Source organism: Salvelinus alpinus, chromosome 21 (assembly GCF_045679555.1).
Source record: "Salvelinus alpinus chromosome 21, SLU_Salpinus.1, whole genome shotgun sequence".
NCBI classification, from domain to species: domain Eukaryota; kingdom Metazoa; phylum Chordata; class Actinopteri; order Salmoniformes; family Salmonidae; genus Salvelinus; species Salvelinus alpinus.
Window position 1 is genome coordinate 12902738 of NC_092106.1, and position 26094 is coordinate 12928831.

At 43.8% G+C, this 26094-nt stretch overlaps 2 protein-coding genes across 2 annotated transcripts; one reads left to right on the forward strand and one right to left on the reverse strand.

Annotated features, from left to right (window-relative positions):
* Positions 1 to 3910: 3910 nt before the first annotated feature.
* On the forward strand, positions 3911 to 19759 carry LOC139547857 (golgin subfamily A member 6-like protein 22). The gene is made up of 7 exons (XM_071356995.1): positions 3911 to 4298; positions 15236 to 15276; positions 15557 to 15632; positions 15940 to 15999; positions 16440 to 17452; positions 17702 to 17768; positions 18614 to 19759. The coding sequence occupies exons 1-7, from the start codon at positions 4253 to 4255 to the stop codon at positions 18694 to 18696; spliced, it is 1386 nt and encodes a 461-aa protein (XP_071213096.1). The 5' UTR covers positions 3911 to 4252; the 3' UTR covers positions 18697 to 19759.
* LOC139547858 (inositol-tetrakisphosphate 1-kinase-like) lies at positions 19085 to 25122 on the reverse strand. Its single transcript, XM_071356997.1, has 10 exons — positions 25011 to 25122; positions 24834 to 24858; positions 23674 to 23796; positions 23470 to 23587; positions 23277 to 23375; positions 22918 to 22958; positions 22533 to 22698; positions 22323 to 22390; positions 21847 to 22009; positions 19085 to 21652 (listed from the first exon to the last, which is right to left on the reverse strand). Exons 1-10 carry the CDS (start codon positions 25091 to 25093, stop codon positions 21522 to 21524), a joined length of 1017 nt encoding a protein of 338 aa, XP_071213098.1. The 5' UTR covers positions 25094 to 25122; the 3' UTR covers positions 19085 to 21521.
* Between the last annotated feature and the right edge of the window lie 972 nt (positions 25123 to 26094).

Genomic DNA, 26094 nt, shown 5'->3' on the forward strand with positions numbered 1-26094 from the left:
AGCGCAAACTGTCTCTAACCAGAATAGAAAGAGGAGTGGGAGGCCCCGGGGCACAACTGAGCAAGAGGACAAGTACATTAGAGTGTCTAGTTTGAGAAACAGACGCCTCACAAGTCCTCAACTGGCAGCTTCATTAAATAGTAGCTGCAAAACACCAGTCTCGACGTCAACAGTGAAGAGGTGACTCCGGGATGCTGGCCTTCTAGGCAGAGTTCCTCTATCCGGTGTCTGTGTTCTTTTGCCTATCTTAATATTTTCTTTTTATTGGCCCGTCTGAGATATGACTTTTTCTTTGCAACTCTCCGTACGCCTATGTAGATATTCCATTAACAATCTGCCGTTTCAGCTACAATAGTCATTTACAACATTAACAATGTCTACACTGTATTTTTTATCAATTTGATGTCATTTTAATTGACAAAGAATTGATTTTCTTTCAAAAACAAGGACATTTCTAAGTGACCCCAAACTTTTGAATGGTAGTGTACATATTTAGTTGTTTAGGCTGTTTGTGCAAGTACTCCCACACAGTATTGATTTTACTCATTAAACCCCTAGCAAGAGTGTTCCTGTAATCCCTGCATTCTCTCTACCTATAGAGTACTGAACATGCCCACTCAGGAGCTAGGTCGCCCAGCACACAGGAAGTACGACATTGAGGCGTGGATGCCAGGGAAGGGACAGCTATGGCGAGGTGGGCATGATGGCACTACTATGATTGATTAATCATATCCTGGATGGATGTTGTTGTTTTTTTTCGAAAATCATTTCCCATTTTTGCTCTCAAAGCACTCGTGACGTTTTTGTCATCCAGGCTTGATGTTTTTGTTTCTCCATTGGCTTGCCTTAGATCTCCAGCGGGTCTAACTGTACAGACTAACAAAGCAGACGCCTAAATATCCTATATGAGCGGGAGGATGGTAGACTACACTACGCTCATACGGTGAGACCAGGAAGGGGCCAGTACATTATTTATGTTGTGAGATTCAGTATTTCTGTAATAGATTGCACAAGAAGAGATTAACCATTTTCTAAGCGTTTGAAGGTTATAATAACCACCATTCTTTGCGTCCTACTCCAGGTGAATGCCACAGCGTGTGCTATTCCTCATACTATCATTGCTATACTGGAGACTCATCAGACCAAGGTAAGATAGAACACCTACTGTATTCCCAATACTTTGATGAATACATTCACCCATCATGAAAAGAAGTGTCTCTGATAACATGGAATGTATCTTTGTTACTCTCTATATCTCACTCACACGTCCATTTTCAGGAAGGGACAGTGTGTGTGCCTTGTGCCTCGCAGCCCTCCCCGGGGATGGAGGTGATTGAAAAGCCAAAATACACTCCTTTTGAAATACATGGGACCAAACCAGCCCAATCGCATGCCCCGCCCTGTCCCAAAGCCCAGATGACATCATGCACCAACACACTTACATCAGGAGAACAACTGAAGCCTTTCCATCTACAGTTGAAGTGGGAAGTCTACATACACCTTAGCAAAATACATTTAAACTCAGTTTTTCACAATTCCTGACATTTAATCCTCGTAAAAATTCCCTGTTTTAGGTCAGTTAGGATCACCACTTCATTTTAAGAATGTGAAATGTCAGAATAATAGCAGAGAGAATGATTTATTTCAGCTTTTATTTCTTTCATCACATTCCCAGTGGGTCAGAAGTTTACATACACTCAATTAGTATTTGGTAGCATTGCCTTTAAATTGTTTAACTTGGGTCAAACGTTTCAGGTAGCCTTCCACAAGCTTCCCACAATAAATTGGGTGAATTTTGGCCCATTTCCTCCTGACAGAGCTGGTATAACTGAGTCAGGTTTGTAGGCCTCCTTGCTCGCACACGCTTTTTCAGTTCTGCCCACAAAATGTTCTATAGGATTGAGGTCAGGGCTTTGTGATGGCCACTCCAATACCTTGACTTTGTTGTCCTTAAGCTCTTTTGCCACAACTTTGGAAGTATGCTTGGGGTCATTGTCCATTTGGAAGACCCATTTGTGACCAAGCTTTAACTTCCTGACTGATGTCTTGAGATGTTGCTTCAATATATCCACATAATTTTCTTTCCTCATGATGCCATCTATTTTGTGAAGGGCACCAGTCCCACCTGCAGCAAAGCACCCCCACAACATGATGCTGCCAGCCCCGTGCTTCACGGTTGGGATGGTGTTCTTCGGCTTGCAAGCCTCCCCCTTTTTCCTCCAAACATAACGATGGTCATTATGGCCAAACAGTTCTATTTTCGTTTCATCAGACCAGAGGACATTTCTCCAAAAAGTACGATCTTTCTCCCCATGTGCAGTTGCAAACTGTAGTCTGGCTTTTTTATGGCGTTTTTGGAGCACTGGCTTCTTCCTTGCTTAGCGGCCTTTCAGGTTATGTCGATATAGGACTCGTTTTACTGTGTATATAGATACTTTTGTACCTGTTTCCTCCAGCATCTTCACAAGGTCCTTTGCTGTTGTTTTGGAATTGATTTGCACTTTTCGCACCAAAGTACTTTCATCTCTAGGAGACAGAACACTCTCCTTCCTGAGCGGTATGATGGCTGCATGGTCCCGTGGTGTTTATACGTGCGTACTATTGTTTGTACAGATGAACGTGGTAACTTCAGGCGTTTGGAAATTGCTCCCAAGGATGAACCAGACTTGTGGAGGTCTACAATGTTTTTTTCTGAGGTCCTGGCTGATTTCTTTTGATTTTCCCATGATGTCAAGCAAAAAGGCACTGAGTTTGAAGGTAGGCCTTGAAATACATCCACGGGTCCACCTCCAATTGACTCAGGCTAATTGACATCGTTCATCAGAAGCTTCTAAAGCCATGACATCATTTTATGGAATTTTCAAGCTGTTTAAGGGCACAGTCAACTTAGTGTATATAAACTTCTGACCCACTGGAATTGTGATACAGTGAATTATAATTGAAATGATCTGTCTGTAAACAATTGTTGGAAAAATTACTTGTGTCATGTACAAAGTAGATGTCCTAACCGTCTTGCCAAAACTATAGTTTGTTAACAAGACATTTGTGGAGTAGTTGAAAAACAAGTTTTAATGACTCCAACCTAAGTGTATGTAAACTTCTGACTTCAACTGTACATCAAGAGAACAACTGAAGTCTTTGCATCCACAAGTTTACTTATTCTGTGTAGCTCTGCCTCTGCCATGTAAATATATTCATGTCATACTGTTTGTGAATGTGTGTCACGATGACACTATCATAAACTGTCCTGTTTTGGTCTGCAAAAGATTAAAACTGCATTAAATTAAAAGGTCATACTATTTTGTTCACCACTCATGTTGATCATTAAAGAATTCCAGATCTGCAACCACACAGTAGGCTACCTTCAGAGAGCACAGTTCCACTCTAACAAAGCTAGACGCTTATGATATACTCAGAAACAACATATAAACATAACATACGGCAAATAAGTTTTTCAGATGTGGTGGTTTCATTCATTGGGCCGCTGTTTATGCCCCACATAGGTGCAGTGCTGAGCCTGTGGCTGAACAGATTGCTCTGTCAGAGGCTAATCGTTCAGGAGTGAGATCACAGGGTCCTTCACGCCCACTGCCTCGAAGTACTAGCACATTGGAATTACTAGGTGAAGAGGCACCAAACAGAGCTGTAATGACTGTGTTCCTATCATTAATGCTGGGAAATGGATTAGAATAGAATTGGTAATGAAGCCCAGATGTATAATGTGCCCCATCCAATAGCCAGAAAACACAGGCAAAGATGTGGACAAAATGCTGTGCCCATTAGACTGGGCATTACTTGTCATCAACTCTAAATGTGTAATTAATTGTGCTAGACACTCCTATAATAACACATCATGGAAATGTACACTACTTGTCAAATAAAAAAATGTAATCTCCGTTCCCCCACTTTACATAAAGCATGCATGCCTACAGCATGGCGGGTTATGTGTTTTAATACAAACCTGCTGCTGAGGCATGAGATTGAACAGCAGGGAATTGGCGTTACCTCCGGTCAGATGTGGTCAACTCAGCTTGGAGCGAGCAATCCTCTCGTTATCTCCGCGTTAGTTGTTACGCGTTGACGGGGCATCATTCTCCCGACCTGTTCTCCTGCATTACCTGGCCCTTCGAGCCAAGCATACGCGCCTATCAGCTCTTTAGCGGGTCCTTGCTCGCTCGACTTGAGAATAAGGTCGCGGTATTATTATTTCAAGGTTATTTCCTTCTCTGTAAGGCCTCTATATTCAGATCCTATGGGAGTTTTTATTTTCACGGCGTTGTTTTGGACCTTAAGTGGAGGTAAGTAAAATCAGGGTTTCATTTGTGAGGCTGCTGATCCATCAATGTATGAGCGTATCCAGTGTTAGATAACGCTTACGTTAGCCGAATCCATAGCCTGGCTGTTCTAACAGCCTTTTTAGTTATAGCTTTGCTTGGGACATTAGCCAAAACGTGTGATTGTAGGCTATTGATTGCAGTTAAGCGGAATGTTTATGTTATTTGGAGGATGTTTCCATTTTTTATAATATAGCCTATAAATAAAACGGAGGGGATATTGGAATTAAACCAAGAGGAGAAAAGTACAAAAAGGTCAATTGATAGAATATATCTTAGCTTTTAAGATTTAGGATCAAGATAGACTTGTTACATAATTTGTTTAGAGCGCACCTTATCCAGTCCGTCACAAAATCTGTCCGTTAGCTATACATTTTCCCCTGGTATTGTGACTACATATTGATTGTTATTGAATACATGTGTATTGGAAATAGCCTTATGTAAGAATTACATCATAAATTACGGGTATTTCTACATCACCCAACCTAAAAGGAAATTATGTTGTCGTGCAAGACGTGATGAAAGCAGGGCACGTACGCTCCTGTAACTGTTAAACCTATTAATAATGCGCGCGGTGTTACAACCATGTCTTGTTTGAATATGCAAACATTGACCCCGTCACCATGGTTTGATGTGAGCAGTTTTGTATCGGTGTCAGGGCCTTTCAGGGAGTGTTTTGGGAGTAAATATGTACCGATGTAATGTTGTGAGAAAGGGAGGGTAGGCTATACATCTATTATATAACAGTGTTGTGTAAAAATATAACTGAGCTTAAGGGTAATGGTCTGTGTATCGTGAAATGTTTAGAGGCGTTACAATCACCAATGTGCATGTGTGTGTGAACATACAGACAGATTCCAGTCTCCTTGCCAATTGCCTTGTGAATAAAGAAGGTGAAGGGAGGTCTGCCAAGCCAATCAACATGGGATTGCAGCTTTAAAGGACCTGTGTCCCAGTTTAGGAGGAAGCATAACACGCTCACTCTCCCACGCAACCTACAGCCCCTGTTGTTCGCACGTGCCTTTGAATTAAGACCTACCATTGACCTCCATTATCAATAACCGTAATGACTTATGTCAGGGGATATGACTCAGAGTCGTTTAGCGCTTGTGTAAAATTAATTGGATGCCATGTGAAGCTGTAAACTAATAACATGGACATTTCCACTTCCTTGTTGAGGGAGGATTATAAGATCCTGTCCTGTTAGTTGCTTGGCATGTGGCTGTCTTGGCCTTAAAAATAGACCCTGCTACTTTTAGGCCGAACAATTCAATTACTTTCCTTTTCTTTCCTGGCAGTGTTCAATCACCTCACTATGTATGTGTTTTTGATTTGATTTATTAGGATCCCCATTAGCCGACGCCAATGGCGACAGTTCATCTTACTGGGGTTCGACACTTAACGAAAAAGACATCACAGACATTACAATACTTTACAATTTACATACATTTAAAAACATGAGCATGTAGTGTGTGTGTGTGTGCATCTATTAGTTACACATACATGTCAGTACATACACACAACAAGTAGGTCACATGGGGGAGAGGCATTGTGCCGGGAGGTGTTGCTTTAATTGTTAGTTGAAACCAGGTTTGCTGTCCACTTGCGCTATATGAGATGGAAGGGAGCTCCATGCACTCATGGCTCTGTATAATAAAAATCTAATCAAATCAAATGTTTTTTGTCACATGCGCCGAATACAACAGGTAGACCTTACCGTGAAATGCTTACTTACAAGCCCTTAACCAACAATGCAGTTAAGAAAAATAAGAGTTAAGAAAATTATTTACAAAATAAACTAAAATAAAAAAATAAAAGAGCAACAATAAAATAACTTTAACGAGGCTACATACAGGGGGTACCGGTACCAAGTCAATGTGCGGTGGTACAGGTTAGTCGAGGTAATTGAGTTAATATGTACATGTAGGTAGGGATAAAGTGACTATGCATAGATAATATACACTGCTCAAAAAAATAAAGGGAACACTTAAACAACACAATGTAACTCCAAGTCAATCACACTTCTGTGAAATCAAACTGTCCACTTAGGAAGCAACACTGATTGACAATAAATTTCACATGCTGTTGTGCAAATGGAATAGACAAAAGGTGGAAATTATAGGCAATTAGCAAGACACCCCCAATAAAGGAGTGATTCTGCAGGTGGTGACCACAGACCACTTCTCAGTTCCTATGCTTCCTGGCTGATGTTTTGGTCACTTTTGAATGCTGGCGGTGCTCTCACTCTAGTGGTAGCATGAGACGGAGTCTACAACCCACACAAGTGGCTCAGGTAGTGCAGCTCATCCAGGATGGCACATCAATGCGAGCTATGGCAAGAAGGTTTGCTGTGTCTGTCAGCGTAGTGTCCAGAGCATGGAGGCGCTACCAGGAGACAGGCCAGTACATCAGGAGATGTGGAGGAGGCCGTAGGAGGGCAACAACCCAGCAGCAGGACTGCTACCTCTGTCTTTGTGCAAGGAGGAAGAGGAGGAGCACTGCCAGAGCCCTGCAAAATGACCTCCAGCAGGCCACAAATGTGCATGTGTCTGCTCAAACGGTCAGAAACAGACTCCGTGAGGGTGGTATGAGGGCCCGACGTCCACAGGTGGGGGTTGTGCTTACAGCCCAACACCGTGCAGGACGTTTGTCATTTGCCAGAGAACAACAAGATTGGCAAATTCGCCACTGGCGCCCTGTGGCGAATTCACAGATGAAAGCAGGTTCACACTGAGCACATGAGCACATGTGACAGACGTGACAGAGTCTGGAGACGCCGTGGAGAACGTTCTGCTGCCTGCAACATCCTCCAGCATGACCGGTTTGGCGGTGGGTCAGTCTGGTGTGGGGTGGCATTTCTTTGTGGGGCCGCACAGGCCTCCATGTGCTCGCCAGAGGTAGCCTGACTGCCATTAGGTACCGAGATGAGATCCTCAGAGCCCTTGTGAGACCATATGCTGACACATGCACATTTGTGGCCTGCTGGAGGTCATTTTGCAGGGCTCTGGCAGTGCTCCTCCTTGCACAAAGGCGGAGGTAGTGGTCCTGCTGCTGGGTTTTTGCCCTCCTACGGCCTCCTCCACGTCTCCTGATGTACTGGCCTGTCTCCTGGTAGCGCCTCCATGCTCTGGACACTACGCTGACAGACACAGCAAACCTTCTTGCCACAGCTCGCATTGATGTGCCATCCTGGATGAGCTGCACTACCTGAGCCACTTGTGTGGGTTGTAGACTCCGTCTCATGCTACCACTAGAGTGAGAGCACCGCCAGCATTCAAAAGTGACCAAAACATCAGCCAGGAAGCATAGGAACTGAGAAGTGGTCTGTGGTCACCACCTGCAGAATCACTCCTTTATTGGGGGTGTCTTGCTAATTGCCTATAATTTCCACCTTTTGTCTATTCCATTTGCACATTTGTTTAAGTGTTCCCTTTATTTTTTTGAGCAGTGTATAATACTGTTTTCTTGAAATTGTTCTGGACCTGGGGACAGTGAAAAGACCCCTGGTGGCATGTCTGGTGGGGTAAGTGTGTGTGTCAGTGCTGTGTGTAAGTTGACTATGCAAACAATTTGGAATTTCCAACACATGAATGTTTCTTATAAAAACAAGAAGTGATGCAGTCAGTCTTTCCTCAACTCTTAGCCAAGAGAGACTGGCATGCATAGTATTTATATCAGCCCTCATTACAATGAAGAGCAAAACGTGCCGCTTTGTTCTGGACCAGCTGCAGCTTAACAAGGTTTTTCTTTGCAGCACTCGACCATATGACTGGACAATAATCAAGATAAGATAAAACTAGAGCCTGCAGGACTTGCTTTGTGGGTGTGGTGTCAAAAAAGCAGCACATTTCTTTATTACGGACAGATCTCTCATCTTTACAACCATTTAATCTATATGTTTTTACCATGATCGTTTACAATCTAAGATAACACCAAGTAATGTAGTCTCCTCAACTTGTTCAAAAGCCACACCATTTATTACCAGATTCAGCTGAGGTCTTGTAATGGGTGCGTGTTGGTGGCAGGGAAGTCAGGCGCAGGAGAACGAACTTGGTATAAGTTCGAGTTGTTTAATAAGTGCTCACAAAACTCCGAAAACCAAAATATACAAAATAATAAAAGTGGGTACAAAACCCACCGCACACCAGAACATAACTTGCACATAACATACAATCAAACAATCTCCGACAAGGACATGAGGGGAAACAGAGGGTTAAATACACAACATGTAATTGATGGGACAGGAACCAGGTGTGAAGGAAGACAAGACAAAACCAATGGAAAACGAAAAATGGATCAAATCAAATCAAATCAAATTTTATTAGTCACATACACATGGTTAGCAGATGTTAATGCGAGTGTAGCGAAATGCTTGTGCTTCTAGTTCCGACAATGCAGTAATAACCAACAGTAATCTAACCTAACAATTCCACACTACTACCTTACACACACACAAGTGTAAAGGGATAAAGAATATGTACATAAAGATATATGAATGAGTGGTGGTACAGAACGGCATGGCAGATGCAGTAGATGGTATAGAGTACGGTATATACATATGAGATGAGTACTGTAGGGTATGTAAACATAAGTGGCATAGTTTAAAGTGGCTAGTGGTACATGTATTGCATAAAGATGGCAAGATGCAGTAGATGATATAGAGTACAGTATATATACATATGAGATGGGTAATGTAGGGTATGTAAACATTGTATTAAGTGGCATTGCTTAAAGTGGCTAGTGGTACATTTTTACATAATTTCCATCAATTCCCATTTTTAAAGTGGCTGGAGTTGGGTCAGTATGTTGGCAGCGGCCGCTAAATGTTAGTGGTGGCTGTTTAACAGTCTGATGGCCTTGAGATAGAAGCTGTTTTTCAGTCTCTCGGTCCCTGCTTTGATGCACCTGTACTGACCTCGCCTTCTGGATGATAGCGGGGTGAACAGGCAGTGGCTTGGGTGGTTGTTGTCCTTGATGATCTTTATGGCCTTCCTGTGACATCGGGTGGTGTAGGTGTCCTGGAGGGCAGGTAGTTTGCCCCTGGTGATGCGTTCTGCAGACCTCACTACCCTCTGGAGAGCCTTACGGTTGTGGGCGGAGCAGTTGCCGTACCAGGCGGTGATACAGCCCGACAGGATGCTCTCGATTGTGCATCTGTAGAAGTTTGTGAGTGCTTTTGGTGACAAGCCGAATTTCTTCAGCCTCCTGAGGTTGAAGAGGCGCTGCTGCGCCTTCTTCACAACGCTGTCTGTGTGGGTGGACCAGTTCAGTTTGTCCGTGATGTGTACACCGAGGAACTTAAAACTTTCCACCTTCTCCACTACTGACCCGTCGATGTGGATAGGGGGGTGCTCCCTCTGCTGTTTCCTGAAGTCCACAATCATCTCCTTTGTTTTGTTGACGTTGAGTATGAGGTTATTTTCCTGACACCACACTCCGAGGGCCCTCACCTCCTCCCTGTAGGCCGTCTCGTCGTTGTTGGTGATCAAGCCTACCACTGTAGTGTCATCCGCAAACTTGATGATTGAGTTGGAGGCGTGCATGGCCACGCAGTCGTGGGTGAACAGGGAGTACAGGAGAGGGCTCAGAACGCACCCTTGTGGGGCCCCAGTGTTGAGGATCAGCGGGGTGGAGATGTTGTTACCTACCCTCACCACCTGGGGGCGGCCCGTCAGGAAGTCCAGGACCCAGTTGCACAGGGCGGGGTCGAGACCCAGGGTCTCGAGCTTGATGACGAGTTTGGAGGGTACTATGGTGTTAAATGCTGAGCTGTAATCGATGAACAGCATTCTCACATGGGTATTCCTCTTGTCCAGATGGGTTAGGGCAGTGTGCAGTGTGGTTGCGATTGCGTCGTCTGTGGACCTATTGGGTCGGTAAGCAAATTGGAGTGGGTCTAGGGTGTCCGGTAGGGTGGAGGTGATATGGTCCTTGACTAGTCTCTCAAAGCACTTCATGATGACGGAAGTGAGTGCTACGGGGCGGTAGTCGTTTAGCTCAGTTACCTTAGCTTTCTTGGGAACAGGAACAATGGTGGCCCTCTTGAAGCATGTGGGAACAGCAGACTGGGATAAGGATTGATTGAATATGTCCGTAAACACACCAGCCAGCTGGTCTGCGCATGCTCTGAGGACGCGGCTGGGAATGCCGTCTGGGCCTGCAGCCTTGCGAGGGTTAACACGTTTAAATGTTTTACTCACCTCGGCTGCAGTGAAGGAGAGCCCGCAGGTTTTGGTAGGGGGCCGTGTCAGTGGCACTGTATTGTCCTCAAAGCGGGCAAAAAAGTTGTTTAGCCTGTCTGGGAGCAAGACATCCTGGTCCTCGACGGGGCTGGTTTTCTTTTTGTAATCCGTGATTGACTGTAGACCCTGCCACATACCTCTTGTGTCTGAGCTGTTGAATTTCGACTCGATTTTGTCTCTGTACTGAGACTTAGCCTGTTTGATTGCCTTGCGGAGAGAATAGCTACACTGTTTGTATTCGGTCATGCTTCCGGTCACCTTGCCCTGGTTAAAAGCAGTGGTTCGCGCTTTCAGTTTCACGCGAATGCTGCCGTCAATCCACGGTTTCTGGTTTGGGAATGTTTTTATCGTTGCTGTGGGTACGACATCGTCAATGCACTTCCTAATGAACTCGCTCACCGAATCAGCATATTCGTCAATATTGTTGTTGGACGCGATGCGGAACATATTCCAATCCGCGTGATCGAAGCAGTCTTGAAGCGTGGATTCAGATTGGTCGGACCAGCGTTGAACAGACCTGAGCGCGGGAGCTTGTTGTTTGAGTTTTTGTTTGTAGGCTGGAATCAACAAAATGGAGTCGTGGTCAGCTTTTCCGAAAGGGGGGCGGGGGAGGGCCTTATAAGCGTCGCGGAAATTAGTATAACAATGGTCTAGTGTTTTTCCAGCCCTGGTAGCACAATCGATATGCTGATAGAATTTAGGGAGTTTTGTTTTTAGATTAGCCTTGTTAAAATCCCCAGCTACGATGAATGCAGCCTCAGGGTGTGTGGTTTCCAGTTTACAAAGAGTCAGATAAAGTTCGTTCAGGGCCATCGATGTGTCTGCTTGGGGGGGAATGTATACGGCTGTGATTATGATTGACGAGAATTCCCTTGGTAGATAATGCGGTCGACATTTGATTGTGAGGAGTTCTAGATCAGGTGAACAGAACGACTTGAGTTCTTGTGTGTTGTTATGATGATCACACCACTTCTCGTTAATCATAAGGCATACCCCCCCGCCCCTCTTCTTACCGGAAAGATGTTTGTTTCTGTCGGCGCGATGCATGAAGAAACCAGCTGGCTGCACCGACTCCGTTAGCGTCCCTTGAGTTAGCCATGTTTCCGTGAAGCAGAGCACGTTGCAATCCCTGATGTCTCTCTGGAATGCTACCCGTGCTCGGATTTCATCAACCTTATTGTCAAGAGACTGGACATTGGCGAGTAGTATGCTAGGGAGTGGAGCGCGATGTGCCCGTCTCCGAAGCCTGACCACGAGACCGCCACGTTTTCCCCTTTTTCGGCGTCGCACAGGGTCGCCGGCTGGGATCAGATCCATTGTATTGTGTGGAAGGCAAAACACTGGATCCGTTTCGGGAAAGTCATATTCCTGGTAGGAACGATGATGAGTTGACGTTAATCGTATGTTCAGTAGTTCCTCCCGACTGTATGTAATGAAACCTAAGATTACCCGGGGTACCGATGTAAGAAATAACACGTAAAAAAACAAAATACTGCATATTTTCCAAGGAACACGAAGCGAGGCAGCCATCTCTTTTCGGCGCCGGAAGATCAAATGATGGCTAGAAGGTCAGTGACTTCGACCGCCGAACATTGCCCGAACAAGGAGAGGGACCGACTTCGGCGGAAGTCGTGACAGGTCTAGAATTTAGGGAATGATTTGTACCAAATACGATGCTCTTTGTTTTAGAGATGTTCAGGACCAATTTATTACGGGCCACCAGGGGTCAAAGAAGATAAAATTTCTTACGGTACGGGACACCCAAGTGCGCGCATGCCTTTTTTTATACTACAAAAATTACAGGGCCGCCTACTCTGCTGACACTGACAAACAGATCAATAAAAACGATGTTGTCTGATCCATATAATCGGCCTACGAAAAGGGGAGACACAAATACAATATGATGTCCATCTAACCTGGAAGAGGAAATTCTTCTCCAAAAACGAACAAAAGTGGCACTAAAACACAGATTGGAGTCTTTTCATTCTCATCTCTTTACAGCGGTAGCCATTTGCTTTCCAAACAGTTTTTCCGCGAAAGTATTTTTCAATATTGCGATATGCCTGTCTGGGTCTCTCTGCTTTTCACTGACAGTCGCAACTCAACAATCATCTATTTGATATTTGCAGGGCGCACTGCCCATATTGCAGGACCTTCGGACTGTGGGCTATGTGATTTAAAACAATCCAATGATCCTCTGTGGCCAAATCATGTTTTCTGGATTAGTAGCCTATTTTGAATGATTTTTATTTAATTGTGCATTGCTGATAAGGATATATAATTTTGGCTATTTAGTTCAATTTACTTTAGGGAAAGCTTCCGCTAGCCTTATGGACACGTCGCCTATGCATTTTAATGTGGCATAAAATCAACCAGTCATGATTTTTTCATCTGATTGTTGAACAATCACTTAACAAAGGCACTCCTGTAGACTACCCGCGCACATTCAGCATCCAAACCCCAGCAGTGCACTGTGCACCTGCAGTTTGATGAATGGAAAGAGACTGTTACAAAACACCTACATATAGTGTAATGAAATTCTGTGATTGTTATTAGGCCTACACTTGTAGCTTGAATTGATGCATCCACTGTTGTCCACATGCATCTCTGTCTCGGCCACTCATGAATCAATACGATGGCTCACAGTTCGCTGTTAGCATTTCCTGCCTAAGTTGGCCCACTTTGCCAATTAACTAATCATTACAAGAAAATAATTGGCAACATCAAATGGTTTCAGCCAGTCAGATGTGAAGCCCGACTTATTATCCACTCCTTTTTCCCCCAACTCTTTCAACCATACAGTTTTTCAATTCCTCATCAATCCATGGAGCCTTAACAGTTCTAACAGTCAGTTTCTTAACAGGTTTATCAATAATTGGAAGAAGCAATTTCATAAATTCATCAAGTGCAGCACCTGGATGCTCCTTATTAATCCCATCAGACCAACAAATATTTTGAACATCATCCACATAAGAGTCACAGCAAAATCTTTTGTATGATCACTTAAACAGTATTTCAGGCCCAGCTTTTTGGAACTTTGGCTTTCCTGGATATAGCCACTGTATTGTGATCACTTTATCCAATGGGTACAGATACAGCTTTAGAACAAAGTTCTACAGTATTAGTAAAAATGTGATCGATACATGTGGATGATCTTGTTCATGTAGTGTTTGTAAACACCCTGGTAGGTTGATTAATAACCTGAACCAGATTACAGGCACTGGTTACAGTGAGAAGTTTCCTCTTGAGAGGACAGCTTGATGAAAACCAGTCAATATTCAGGTCCCCAAGAAAGTAGATCTCTGTTTACATCACATACACTATCAAGCATTTCACACACATTATTTAGATACTGACTGTTAGCACTTGGTGGCCTATAGCAACACCCCAAAATAATAAGCTTTAGATGAAGGTGAACCTGGTGAATTGCAGGGATATGGATCTGAATATATACAGCAACACCTCCCCCATAAGCATTCCTGTCTCTTCTATAGATGTTATATCTTTATGTTGTTACTGCTGTTTCATCAAAGGAATTATTTTATTGAGTCTCAGAAATGGCTAATGTATGATGTTATCTGATGTTAGCAAGTTATTGATTTCATGAACCTTATTTATTTTTAATTATACATTTTTTATAACTTTTTACCCCATTTTCTCCCCAACTGGTAGTTATAGTCTTGTCCCATCGCTGCAACTCCTGTATTGACGCGGGAGAGGCGAAGGTCGAGAGCCATGCATCCTCCGAAACACAACCCTGCCAAGCCGCACTGCTTCTTGACACACTGCTCACTTAACACGGAAGCCAGCCGCACCAATGTGTCGGAGGAAACACCGTACAAATCAAATCAAATCAAGTTTATTTTATATAGCCCTTCGTACATCAGCTAATATCTCGAAGTGCTGTACAGAAACCCAGCCTAAAACCCCAAACAGCAAGCAATGCAGGTGTAGAAGCACGGTGGCTAGGAAAAACTCCCTAGAAAGGCCAAAACCTAGGAAGAAACCTAGAGAGGAACCAGGCTATGAGCGGTGGCCAGTCCTCTTCTGGCTGTGCCGGGTGGAGATTATAACAGAACATGGCCAAGATGTTCAAAATGTTCATAAATGACAAGCATGGTCAAATAATAATCAGGAATAAATGTCAGTTGGCTTTTCATAGCCGATCATTAAGAGTTGAAAACAGCAGGTCTGGGACAGGTAGGGGTTCCATAACCGCAGGCAGAACAGTTGGCAACCGTGTCAGTGGGCATGCGCACGGCCCGCCACAGAGCACGATGAGACAAGGACATCCCGGCCGGCCAAACCCTCCCCTAACCCAGACAACGCTGGTCCAATTGTGCGCCGCCTCATGGGTTTCCCAGTCGCGGCTAGCTGAGACACAGAATTTAACCCGGATCTGTAGTGACGCCTCAAGCACTGCGATGCAGTGCCTTAGACCGCTGCGCCCCTTGGGAGACCTCATGAACCTTATTTCTAAGGCTACATATATTAATATGGGCTAATGTCAGCCCTTTCCTGGGTAGCTTATCAGAGATAGACACAATATGTAAAAGAGCAAACAAAGCAAGAGAAAAAAACTAACATTCAGCAGACACAATATACAATTATTTGGAAAGACTACATTTGTATCCCCCTCTCTACTCTCTCTCTCTCTAGTGGGATGCCTCCCTCTATCCTCCTCTCTACAGGTTGGAAAGGTCAGAGACAAAGCATTTGTGTTATCTCTATGATGTTTATTTTGAGTGTATTATAACACTGCTAACATATTGTGTGTAATTGATATTGACACCGTAATTGCTAATTGTGTGTGTGTGTGTGTGTGTGTGTGTGTGTGTGTGTGTGTGTGTGTGTGTGTGTGTGTGTGTGTGTGTGTGTGTGTGTGTGTGTGTGTGTGTGTGTGTGTGTGTGTGTGTGTGTGTGTGTGTGTGTGTGTGTGTGTGTGTGTGTGTGTGTGTGTGTGTGTGTGTGTGCCCTCAGGTTGCTGACTGTATTCAGGACTCCCTGAATAGTAACGGCGGTGTGCCACATCCTGGCTGTGACAAACAGAAAACTGGTGACAACTCCTATCTTATCTCTTATCTGACATAATCTCCTTCAGCTGCACAAATGCACTAGACCACACAGTGCACTTATTCACTATGTAATTGTAATGCGAGATTTAGTTTATCATGACAATGGAATCATGACACTGATTACTGTACGTGAGGAATACCCTTTATTTCATCTTGCTACATTTGACTATAATGCTGTTCATTATTTCAGCAACACCTGTCACTGAGGCAGATAGGTATGATTATGTCTAGTCTGATAAGATGGGCATGGTCAGTGTTGAGCAACCAGTGTTGTGTTCTGTTGTGCAGATGATGCTGTCCACAGGCACCAGGGTCTCCTGAGGGAGCTGCAGGAGCTGGCCCAGGAGGGTCAGTCTGACTACAGTTATTAGCTAATACTTTACTACTGAAGTACCCAGGGACAGACTGGGATCAGAAATTAGTCTGGGTATTTCTAACACACCTGTCATTTTTTTCCTTGAATTATAATTTGCCGCAAAACCCCCAAATTAGAAAGGCCCATTGGGCTTCAAATGGACCAGCCCTTCTGGGCTACTTCCATCTCTGGAAGTAGCCCTGCCAATGGTGTCATCATCACAGTAATATGGAATATCAAATCGTACTGACTAATTGAGAGAAACAGTCTAATTGTTGCAATATCTTTGCTATGCTATGTTGGTTTCAGAGTCAGGTAATTATACATGGAAATCACATGGAAATCAAGATAAAAATCTTCCTAAACATGTTTTGTTGAACTTGCTGTAATATGCTTTAAATTGTACAGTAACTAACCACTTCCACTCTTACAGAGAGGGAAAGAGAGAGAGACTATGGGAGGGAGAAAGAGCGAAATGAGGAGAACCAGGCTGAGGGAGAGAGGGACAGAGAGAGGAGGGAGGAGGAGGAGCAGAATGATGACCAGAAGGAGACTGAGAAAGAAGAACTGAGAGAGAAAGAGATGAAGGCAGAAGGGGTAGAGGAGGAGAAGGTGGAGATGAAGGACATAACGAATGAGGAGATGAGAGAAGAGCCCAGACTGGAGGAGAAAAGGGGGGATGAGGAAGAGAACGCGAAAGAGCTGGAGGAGCTCTTCTCAAAGGAGCTAAGGAAGATAGGAGAGGAGGAAAAAGAGGACAGGGAGCTTGAGGAGCTGCTCAAGGAGCTGAAGAAGAAAAGGTACGAGTCGGTGAAGGAGAAAGAGCTCCAGAGTGGGTCAGAAGCAGAGGAGGAGAGGAAGAAGGATGAGGAGGAGGAGCAGAAAAAGGGAGAGAGAGAGCGGCTAAAAATTCTTGAGATTGAAGAGAGGAAACGCAGCAAGGAGAGGAACAACAACGAGGTGGAGCTGCTGGTGGAGAAAGAGAAGGTGGAACGGGAGCTCAAGGAGCTGCTGGAGGAACAGGACAGCAAGAAGAACGTGGAGAAGGAAAAAGAGAGGGAGGAAAAACAGGAGGAACTAGCGGAGCTCCTCAAAAAGATGAAACGTGTGCAAGAGGAGGAGGAGGAGAGAAAAGAGGAGGAGAAAAGGGAAACTGCCGGGGATGAGGCGAAAGTGGACAAAGAGAGCGAGAAGGAGGGAGAGATTCGCAAGGAATTGGAGAAGGTGAAAGCGGGAGAGAGTGAGGAGATTAAGGATCCTCAGCAGAAGAGAGTGATGGAGAAAGCGAGTGATGAGTCGACCCGTCAGTTTGAAAAGGAGAGGAACAGGGACGATGACGATGATGAAGAAGCAGATGAGGCAGATGAGGTTGAAAACAATGAGGATTGGGAAGAGGAAGAGGAGGATGAGGACAAAAAGGAGGATGTTGAGCAGGATGAAGGAGAAGTAAGTGGGCGAGAGTCAACAGGATTTAGCACGGCTGAGCTTGTAAAGCTGATACTGTAATTGCTAATTGACTATGTCTCTCTCTCTGTGTGTGTGTGTGTGTGTGTGTGTGTGTGTGTGTGTGTGTGTGTGTGTGTGTGTGTGTGTGTGTGTGTGTGTGTGTGTGTGTGTGTGTGTGTGTGTGTGTGTGTGTGTGTGTGTGTGTGTGTGCACTTAACACACTGTCTGATCTGTTCTGTGTGCCTACAGGAGCTTCTGGAGATTGAGGCAGAGCTGCGAAAAGTGGCTGCAGAGCTTCGGGAGCTTCACAGGAGTCGTTAAGTTCTAAATTACACACACACACACACACACACACACACACACACACACTTAGTAACATGGTATAATCATAATGCTTTTGATGGGATGTACTTCTGTAAGTAGTTGCATTTTAGTACAAACATACAAGTACACTTCTCCCCATCCCTGCATTCAGAGATTACAAGCTCTTTAGATGTGTCTTTCTGTGTGCTGCCATTATCAAAGATTGTTTAGTAGGCAAGATGTACAACCTTGCTCATGTAAAGCTATCGTTAGTCTACATCTCATGATACAAGGTCTTTAAGTGGGAAAGACATCTCCTTTACGGTATGTCTCGTATATATATATTTTGTGCAATAATTAAAAATCTATGTGTGAGATTTGTTATGGTCATTGAGACTGTTAATGTAAGCAATTAACTTACACTGTTATTACTGTTATTACAATTAACTTACACTGTTATTTATAATATTGACATATTGATTTCTGTGATTGATTTCCATGTGTATATCAACAAAATGTGAGGATTGTGCTATCTGGCTAATGCACTGTTAATATCAGACTGTTAATTAAGAACTGGGGTGACACTCAGGGACAATCTACATTGCATACTCCTCGCGTACTCTCTCCTCACTTCCTTCTCAAAACCCATTGGAGGAGAAGGTCAGAGGGGAGAGTGTCTGTCTTTCTCATCCCATGGGATTTGAGAAGGAGATGAGGACAATTGAGATCTTCCCTCAGAAAGAGATGGCGTGTGACCACGGAAACCTCTTTTGTATTGATGTACAGTGTGTCATAACATAATGTTCAATAATAAGATGAGCATGATTAATCCTGAAGTTTAGTTTTTTATTTTTGCAGTTCGAGTCACCAAGGTGGTCAAGAGTCATAGAAATAGAATGAATGGGAATGTCCGTTCTAGTAATTATATTTCTATGGCCTGAGTGGCACCCCAGCTCTTCTCCCAACTTTGCACTCCTATCTTAACCAGCCAAGGAAGTCTAGAGAGGGGAGTGACATCACTAAGACATCTCTAGTATGTGGTCCTAATAAACAATGACAGTTATAAAACTTTTTTTTAAGTTGGTAAGATATTGATGTTCACCGTCATCCTATTTGCATAGTTTGGGATCTCCACTGTTACGCAGCCATGTTTGAATAAGAAATATTAGGAAACAGTGCCCCCACATGTTAAATCAATATAAGTTGCATGGTTAATAACATGTGGAGGAATAACAATAACTGCAATACAAGAAGAAGAGGAATATTAAGACAACTTATTCAAACCTATAAAGTTTTAAAAATGTACATATTTAAGCCAAATATATGATGATGATTTTCTGTAAATGTACTTTATTATGTAATTAAAATGCATCATGAATTGACTTTTAAATGTAAACACTCCTTTTCTATCGAACATTGATTTACAATTATAAACTGGGTGGTTCGAGCCCTGAATGCTGATTGGCTGACAGCCGTGGTATATCAGACTGTATACCACAGGTATGACAAAACGTTTATTTTTACTGCTCAAATTACGTTGGTAACCAGTTTATAATAGCAATAAGGCACCTCGGGGGTTTGTGGTGTATGGCCAATATACTAAGGGCTGTATCCAGGCACTTTGGGTTGCGTCATGCAAAAGAAAAGCCCTTAGCCGTGGTATAATGGCCATATACCACACCCCCTCTGGCCTTATTGCTTAATTATGTAACACTGGTAACTGTTGGGACGCATATAAAACACATCAACACCATGTAAGGAATCAAACAGGCTACTCACTACATGTTGTGAGATTTACTCAAGAATGTATACCATTTCAACATTTAGAAATATATTTACCAAATGTATTTCATCAGAAAAGAGTTGTGGATTGTAAGTGGGATGTAAAGGACAAATTAGTGGAGGTCAACATTTGTAATTGTACTGGCCCAATCAGAGTCCTGCATCTGTGCCTGCTGTGTCTTAAATGCTAAATGTCAATCAATAAAATCACAGTGTATGATATTTTTCAATCATTGTTACTTCTATAAGAGTAGTGGTTGGTTGTCTTCATTGACTGATCACAGTCTCTTATCTATTCATACAAAATTCTGACACCTACGGTGCCAGTCAAAAGTTTGGACACACCTGCTCATTCAAGGGTTTTTCTTTATTCTTACTATTTTCTACATTGTATAATAATAGTGAAGACATCAAAACTATGAAATAACACATATGGAATCATGTAGTAACCAAAAAAGTGTTATATTTTAGATTCTTCAAAGTAGCCACCCTTTGCCTTGATGACAGCTTTGCACACTCTTGGCATTCTCTCAACCAGCTTCACCTGGAATGCTTTTCCAACAGTCATGAATGAGTTCCCACATATAATGAGCAATTGTTGGCTGCTTTTCCTTCACTCATCCCAAACCATCTCAAATGGGTTAAGGTCGAATTATTGTGGAGGCCAGGTCATCTGATGCAGCACTCCATCAATCCCCTATTTGGTCAAATAGCCCTTACACAGCCTGGAGGTGTGTGTTGGGTCATTGTCTTGTTGAAAAATAAATGATAGTCCCACTAAGCGTAAACCAGATGGGATGGTGTATCGCTGCAGAATGGTGTGGTAGTCATGCTGGTTAAGTGTGCCTTGAATTCTAAATAAGTAAAGCACCATCACACCTCCTTCTCTATGCTTCACGGCGGGAACCACACATGCGGAGATCATCCGTTCACCTACTCTGCGTCTCACAAAGACACAGCGGTTAGAACCAAAAATCTCAAATTTGGACTCACCAGACCAAAAGACAGATTTACAGCAGTCTAATGTCCATTGCTCGTGTTTCTTGGCCCAAGCAAGTCTCTTCTTCTTATTGGTGTTCTTTAGAATTGGTTTCTTTGCAGCAAATCGACCATGAAAGCCTGATTCACGCAGTGTCCTCTGAACAGTTGATGTTGAGATGTGTCTGTTACTTGAACTCTGTGAAGAATTTATTTGGGCTGCAATTTCTGAGGCTGGTAACTCTGATGAACTTATCCTCTGCAGCAGAGGTAACTCTGGGTCTTACTTTTCTGTGGCGGTCCTGTTGAGAGCCAGTTTCATCACAGCGCTTGATGGTTTTTGCGACTGCACTTGAAGAAACTTTCAAAGTTCTTGAAAATGTCCGTATTGACTGACCGTCATGTCTTAAAGTAATGATGGACTGTCATTTTCTCTTTGCTTATTTGAGCTGTTCTTGTCATAATATGGACTTGGTCTTTTACCAAATAGGGCTATCTTCTGTATACCACCTCTACCTTGTCACAACACAACTGATTGGCTCAAACGCATTAAGATGGAAAGAAATTCCACAAATGTACTTTTGACAAGGCAATGTTAATTTAAATGCATTCCAGGTGACTACCACATGAAGCTGGTTGAGAGAATGCCAAGAGCGTGCAAAGCTGTCATCAAGGCAAAGGGTGGCTACTTTAAAGAATCTCAAATCTCAAATATATTTTGATTTGTTAAACACTTTTTTGATTACTACATGATTCCTTGTGTTATTTCATAGTTTTGATGTCTTCACTAAAAAAGAAAGAAAAACCCTTGAATGAGTAGGTGTGTCCAAACTTTTGACTGGTACTGTATGTGTCTGCAAGGAGAGGTGACTCAGACCCATATTATGAGATTGATTTAAAGGCAACCGTCGTCAATTAGGTCTCCTACTTCCAGGGGCTTTCTGTATGTATCAGAGAAGATGAGCCAGGTCAGGGTCAAGGGTCAACGGTGAACCCAGGTCAGAGTTCAGAGGTCAGCCTGGGGGGCAGAGGGAGCAGGAGGACATGTTGCCTGGGGGACTTTCAGTTCCTGGTGGTCCAATACTGACTCAATGTGACTGAGGAGGGAGGAGAAGAACTGAGGCACTCCCTCATAGCCTGGAAGAGAGGGACGGAAAGATATGGTTGATGAGGGAGAGAGCTAGAAAGAGAACATGAAATTGAGTAAGAGTGAAAGTGAAAGTGTAACATGGAAGCAAATATAGCAGAATAAAGTGACTTTGATGACTGTAAGTCGTTCTGGATAAGAGTGTCTGTTAATGACAAATGGAAATGAAGGATGGCCCAGTAACCTGGGAAGATGTTAATGTCGATGATAGTGAGGGTGTGTGTGTTGATGTTGACGATGACGTCCACCCCGAACAGAGCCATGCCCAGCTCTGCTCTCAGCTCTCTTACTAGGGCCACCATGGCCTCACCACTGGGGGGAGGCAACCTCGACACCTCCTCATCCAGCTGAGACACAACACCACAGGACAGATGATCAGTTCATCTGTTCAGGGTCCCTATTCACAAAGTGTATCAGAGTAGGAGTGCTGATCTAGGATCAGGTCCCCCTGTCTATGTGATCTTAATTAAATGAAAGATCTTTGCTCAGCACTACTACTTTGAGACACATTATGACTACGGGCCCTGGACAGTACAAGACCTGTTGCACACAGTGGGTCAAGTAGAACAGGGTAAAGGAGATGGAATTCAATTGTACAGGAATCAGTGCCAGTGAATCAAATTGAACAGAGTTGATTGTCAGAGTGGAGGTCGTACTAACTGCAGTGAGGTGGGAGCAGGACTCTGGCTTGGACACCTCGTGGCTGTTGAAGAAGATGGTCTTCCTCTCTGGAGTCACAAAACACACCATAGACATTAGGAAGAAGTTTTATTGCAACAGATGATTAAAAACAGTATAAGCATGAGAATGAGAAAGATCGAGAGAGGGAGAAGAAGAGGGAGAAAGAGGTGAGGGTGTGTCCACACTAACCATAGGGTCCAGGGGGGAAGTTCTTCAGCGAGGGCCTCTCCACAGTGAAGTGGTCCTCTCCCACCACAAACACCTTGTGCAGCACGGCACCGTGGTTGACGAAGCTCTGCAGCACACAGGGAGGGTGGGCCTCTGACAGACCAGCCATACTGAAGATCAGAGACATCTATGGTATGGAGAGAGAACAGGGACACTAAAGTCTGAAGAACTAGAGGGAGAGCCATGGGCCACTAAACACCAATACATGTCTATAGAGAGAGATCACAGTGTCAACAAAGCAGCAACACACTGAGCCACACAAAAAGGCAGAACTGTTTTTTTTAATATATGGAATGTATGGGAAAATATGCAAAAAGACTCAATAGAAAGACAGGCAGTCTCTTACGTCATGGGAACAGGATCCATGAGCCACCCTGGTTTTACAGACTAAGAGGAAGAGGAATAGTGAGGTGTGAGGAGACACAATACAACACGCGATCTTATGGGACAGTTTCCCAGTCACAGGTTAAGCCTAGTCCTAGACTAAAAATCACTTTCAATGGACAATCTTCATTGAACATGTTTCTTATTCCAAGACTAGGCTGAATCTGTATCCGGGGAATCGGCCGTAAATGTCTTATGAATTAGATAAAAGGAGTTGAAACCAAAAACTGAATCACCATTGCCTGGTGTGAAGCCTCTGTATACAATAAGATGAATTAGGTGTATGTTTATGTGTTTGGGTGTAGACAGTCCCTCACTGACTCAGAGGGAAGCTGAGACCCTTGCTCTCCACGTCCTGCTGGATGACTGACAGGTCACTGGTGCTGATCTCCAGGTAGGGAGGGCTGCTGATTCGCCAGTCTACATGGGGGCGGGATCAGGAAGAGCATAAGGAGAGAGAGCGCTTGGCTTGGTAGATGTCTAGAGGAAGGACAGTGAGGCCACTGTACTGTACCTCTCAGGGAGTTCTGGAGCTGGCTCATAATCCGATAGGAGGCAAAGCGATCCAGTAGCTGGCTCATTGCTGGAAGGGGGTCCAGGAGAACAGTATGGGGATGGGTGGACACATAACCCTAAAACAAAAACATATACTTTAGTATGATAAAATATGATGTTGATATCACTGTTGTATCTAATTAAATGTGCCATTTTACCATACCTGGAAGTTGTCAAGGAGCTGTTGCGATTGGCTGTCATACTCGGCCTTGACAATGACATCAGAGAGCTTGTGTACAATGACCGCAAAAGGTCCTTGAGACTCCAATGGCTGACTGAGATCTATCTGTATCCGAAGAGAAAAGGAAGTGTGAATGAAATATCCTCTGCCTCAGGCACAACTTGATGTGTAGACATTCAAATGTAATACTATGACATGCACTTGTGAGGCAAAAGCTATTGTTCCCCTCTGTTTGAGAGGACCTCCAAGCAGGTGACTGCAGGTGGCAGTGACAGAAACGACTGGCATGTCAGACATCTGAAACTGACAAGACAGAGACAGAGACAGACAGGGAGAGAAGGAGGAGTAAGTGAGTGTGTTAGAGAGCGAGAGAGAGAGAGAGGGGGGGGGGGTAGGGTGAGAGAGAGAGAGAGAGGGGGGGGGTAGGGTGAGAGAGAGAGAGAGAGAGAGAGAGAGAGAGAGAGAGAGAGAGAGAGAGAGAGAGAGAGAAAGGGGGAGGGTAGGGTGAGAGCGAGAGAGAGAGTGAGAGCGAGAGAGTGAGAGCAGAGCGAGAGTGAGAGCGAGAGAGTGAGAGCAGAGCGAGAGTGAGAGAGAGAGAGAGGGGGGGGTAGGGTGAGAGAGAGAGAGAGAGAGTGAGAGCGAGAGAGTGAGAGCGAGAGAGAGAGAGAGAGAGAGAGAGAGAGAGAGAGAGAGAGAGGGGGGGGTAGGGTGAGAGAGAAGGGGGGTAGGGTGAGAGAGATGATGATGGGAATTGGAGACATAGTTGGAGTAATAAAAGTGCAAACAAAGGAATGACAGAAGGAACTTAGACAAACAAAGGAATGACAGAAGGAACTTAGAGAAACAAAGGAATGACAGAAGGAACTTAGACAAACAAAGGAATGACAGAAGGAACTTAGACAAACCAATACACTTTATTTTATGTGTGAATGTGTGTGTCTATGTGACACAAATTAACATACAAACAAAACCAGAAATTGTTCAACTGGCATAACTTGTTACCCAGCTACACTATAAAGCAATTATCAATGTATTACTCACATGCCTACTGATTGTATTTTTACAACCTTATAATGACACTATTCACACATCTTCCATCACAAACCTGAGAACATAATGCAATGTAATGGAAATTGACTTACCTCAACCACCTCAACACTGTGGCTCCTGACCAGCGGGGATTCAATGTTGAGTGAAAATGTTAGGTGACAATTTATGACAGTTACACCGAGGATATGAGTAAGGCTGCAGGAGAAGCTCCATTTTAGCCTACAGTAGTATTATGTTTGCAATATCATAAATTCAAAGTTTAAACTTACGCACAAAGCTCAGCAAAAGCAACCAGATTAATTTGTCTCCGTTTCTTATCACTCAGACAGAAACCTACCCTGCGCCTAGACATTTGGGCAGAGGAGCAATGCCTCGGCTGGTTGCGCAAAGGGTAGGCAATACTGATGACTTCGGGGCGTGAGAGAGAGAGAGAGAGAGAGAGAGAGAGAGAGAGAGAGAGAGAGAGAGAGAGAGAGAGAGAGAGAGAGAGAGAGAGAGAGAGAGAGAGAGAGAGAGAGAGAGAGAGAGAGAGAGAGAGAGAGAGAGAGAGAGAGAGAGAGAGAGAGAGAGAGAGAGAGAGAGAGAGAGAGAGAGAGAGAGAGAGAGAGAGAGAGAGAGAGAGAGAGAGAGAGAGAGAGAGAGAGAGAGAGAGAGAGAGAGAGAGAGAGAGAGAGAGAGAGAGAGAGAGAGAGAGAGAGAGAGAGAGAGAGAGAGAGAGAGAGATAGGTTTTCATAGGTTTTCATAGGTTTTCATATACTGAAGGGCAGTGGTTCCGAAACTTTTAAGGAACTCAGTCAGCCTTCAATTTACTCTTGAAAGTTGTAATAGTAGAATACACAAGGTGCAATTTCTAAATTGGGTTGTGCACCATCAGTTTCCCTCTTGTCATGTCAGTCATCGCAGATCTTAGAGCTATTTATTAAGTAATTAGTAAGTAATTCCCAGATCAGCTAGCCCGTGTCAGCTAACGTTTTTTAGCCCATATATTTTGCTGTAATTTTTGAGTCACATGAATACACATTTTTCTTTCATTTTTCTTATACTTCAAAATGTTCTCCTCACCCCATGACAAAACATGTAAAATGGCAAGAAATAAGCTTTAAACTTGCAAAATATTATTTCCATCAACAAGAGGGGTGTGAACAGTTTGTGTCATGAACAGTGCTTTTTTCCTATAGAAATAGACCTGGCGAACAAGCGCGCACAAGGGGGGGGGTTGTGTTCCTCAATGCTGGAAGAGGGACCTGAGTGAAAAAGTTTGGGAACCATTGCTGTAGGGGGCCCTACCATAATTTTTTTAATAAGATACATGTTTTCTTATGATTTATTTTGCAAGTAGGCCTATATCCTTC

Coding starts and splice junctions, on each gene's coding strand:
- LOC139547858 (XM_071356997.1), bottom strand. CDS start 25,093: ATGTCTAGGCGCAGGGTAGGTTTCTGTCTGAGTGATAAGAAACGGAGA. Junction 24,859..25,010: donor GCTTTTGCTGAGCTTTGTGC/GTAAGTTTAAAC, acceptor CCCGCTGGTCAG/GAGCCACAGTGTTGAGGTGG. Junction 22,391..22,532: donor CTTCCCCCCTGGACCCTATG/GTTAGTGTGGAC, acceptor TTGTGACTCCAG/AGAGGAAGACCATCTTCTTC.
- LOC139547857 (XM_071356995.1), top strand. CDS start 4,253: ATGGGAGTTTTTATTTTCACGGCGTTGTTTTGGACCTTAAGTGGAG. Junction 4,299..15,235: donor GTTTTGGACCTTAAGTGGAG/GTAAGTAAAATC, acceptor CTCTCTCTCTAG/TGGGATGCCTCCCTCTATCC. Junction 17,453..17,701: donor TTGAGCAGGATGAAGGAGAA/GTAAGTGGGCGA, acceptor GTGTGCCTACAG/GAGCTTCTGGAGATTGAGGC.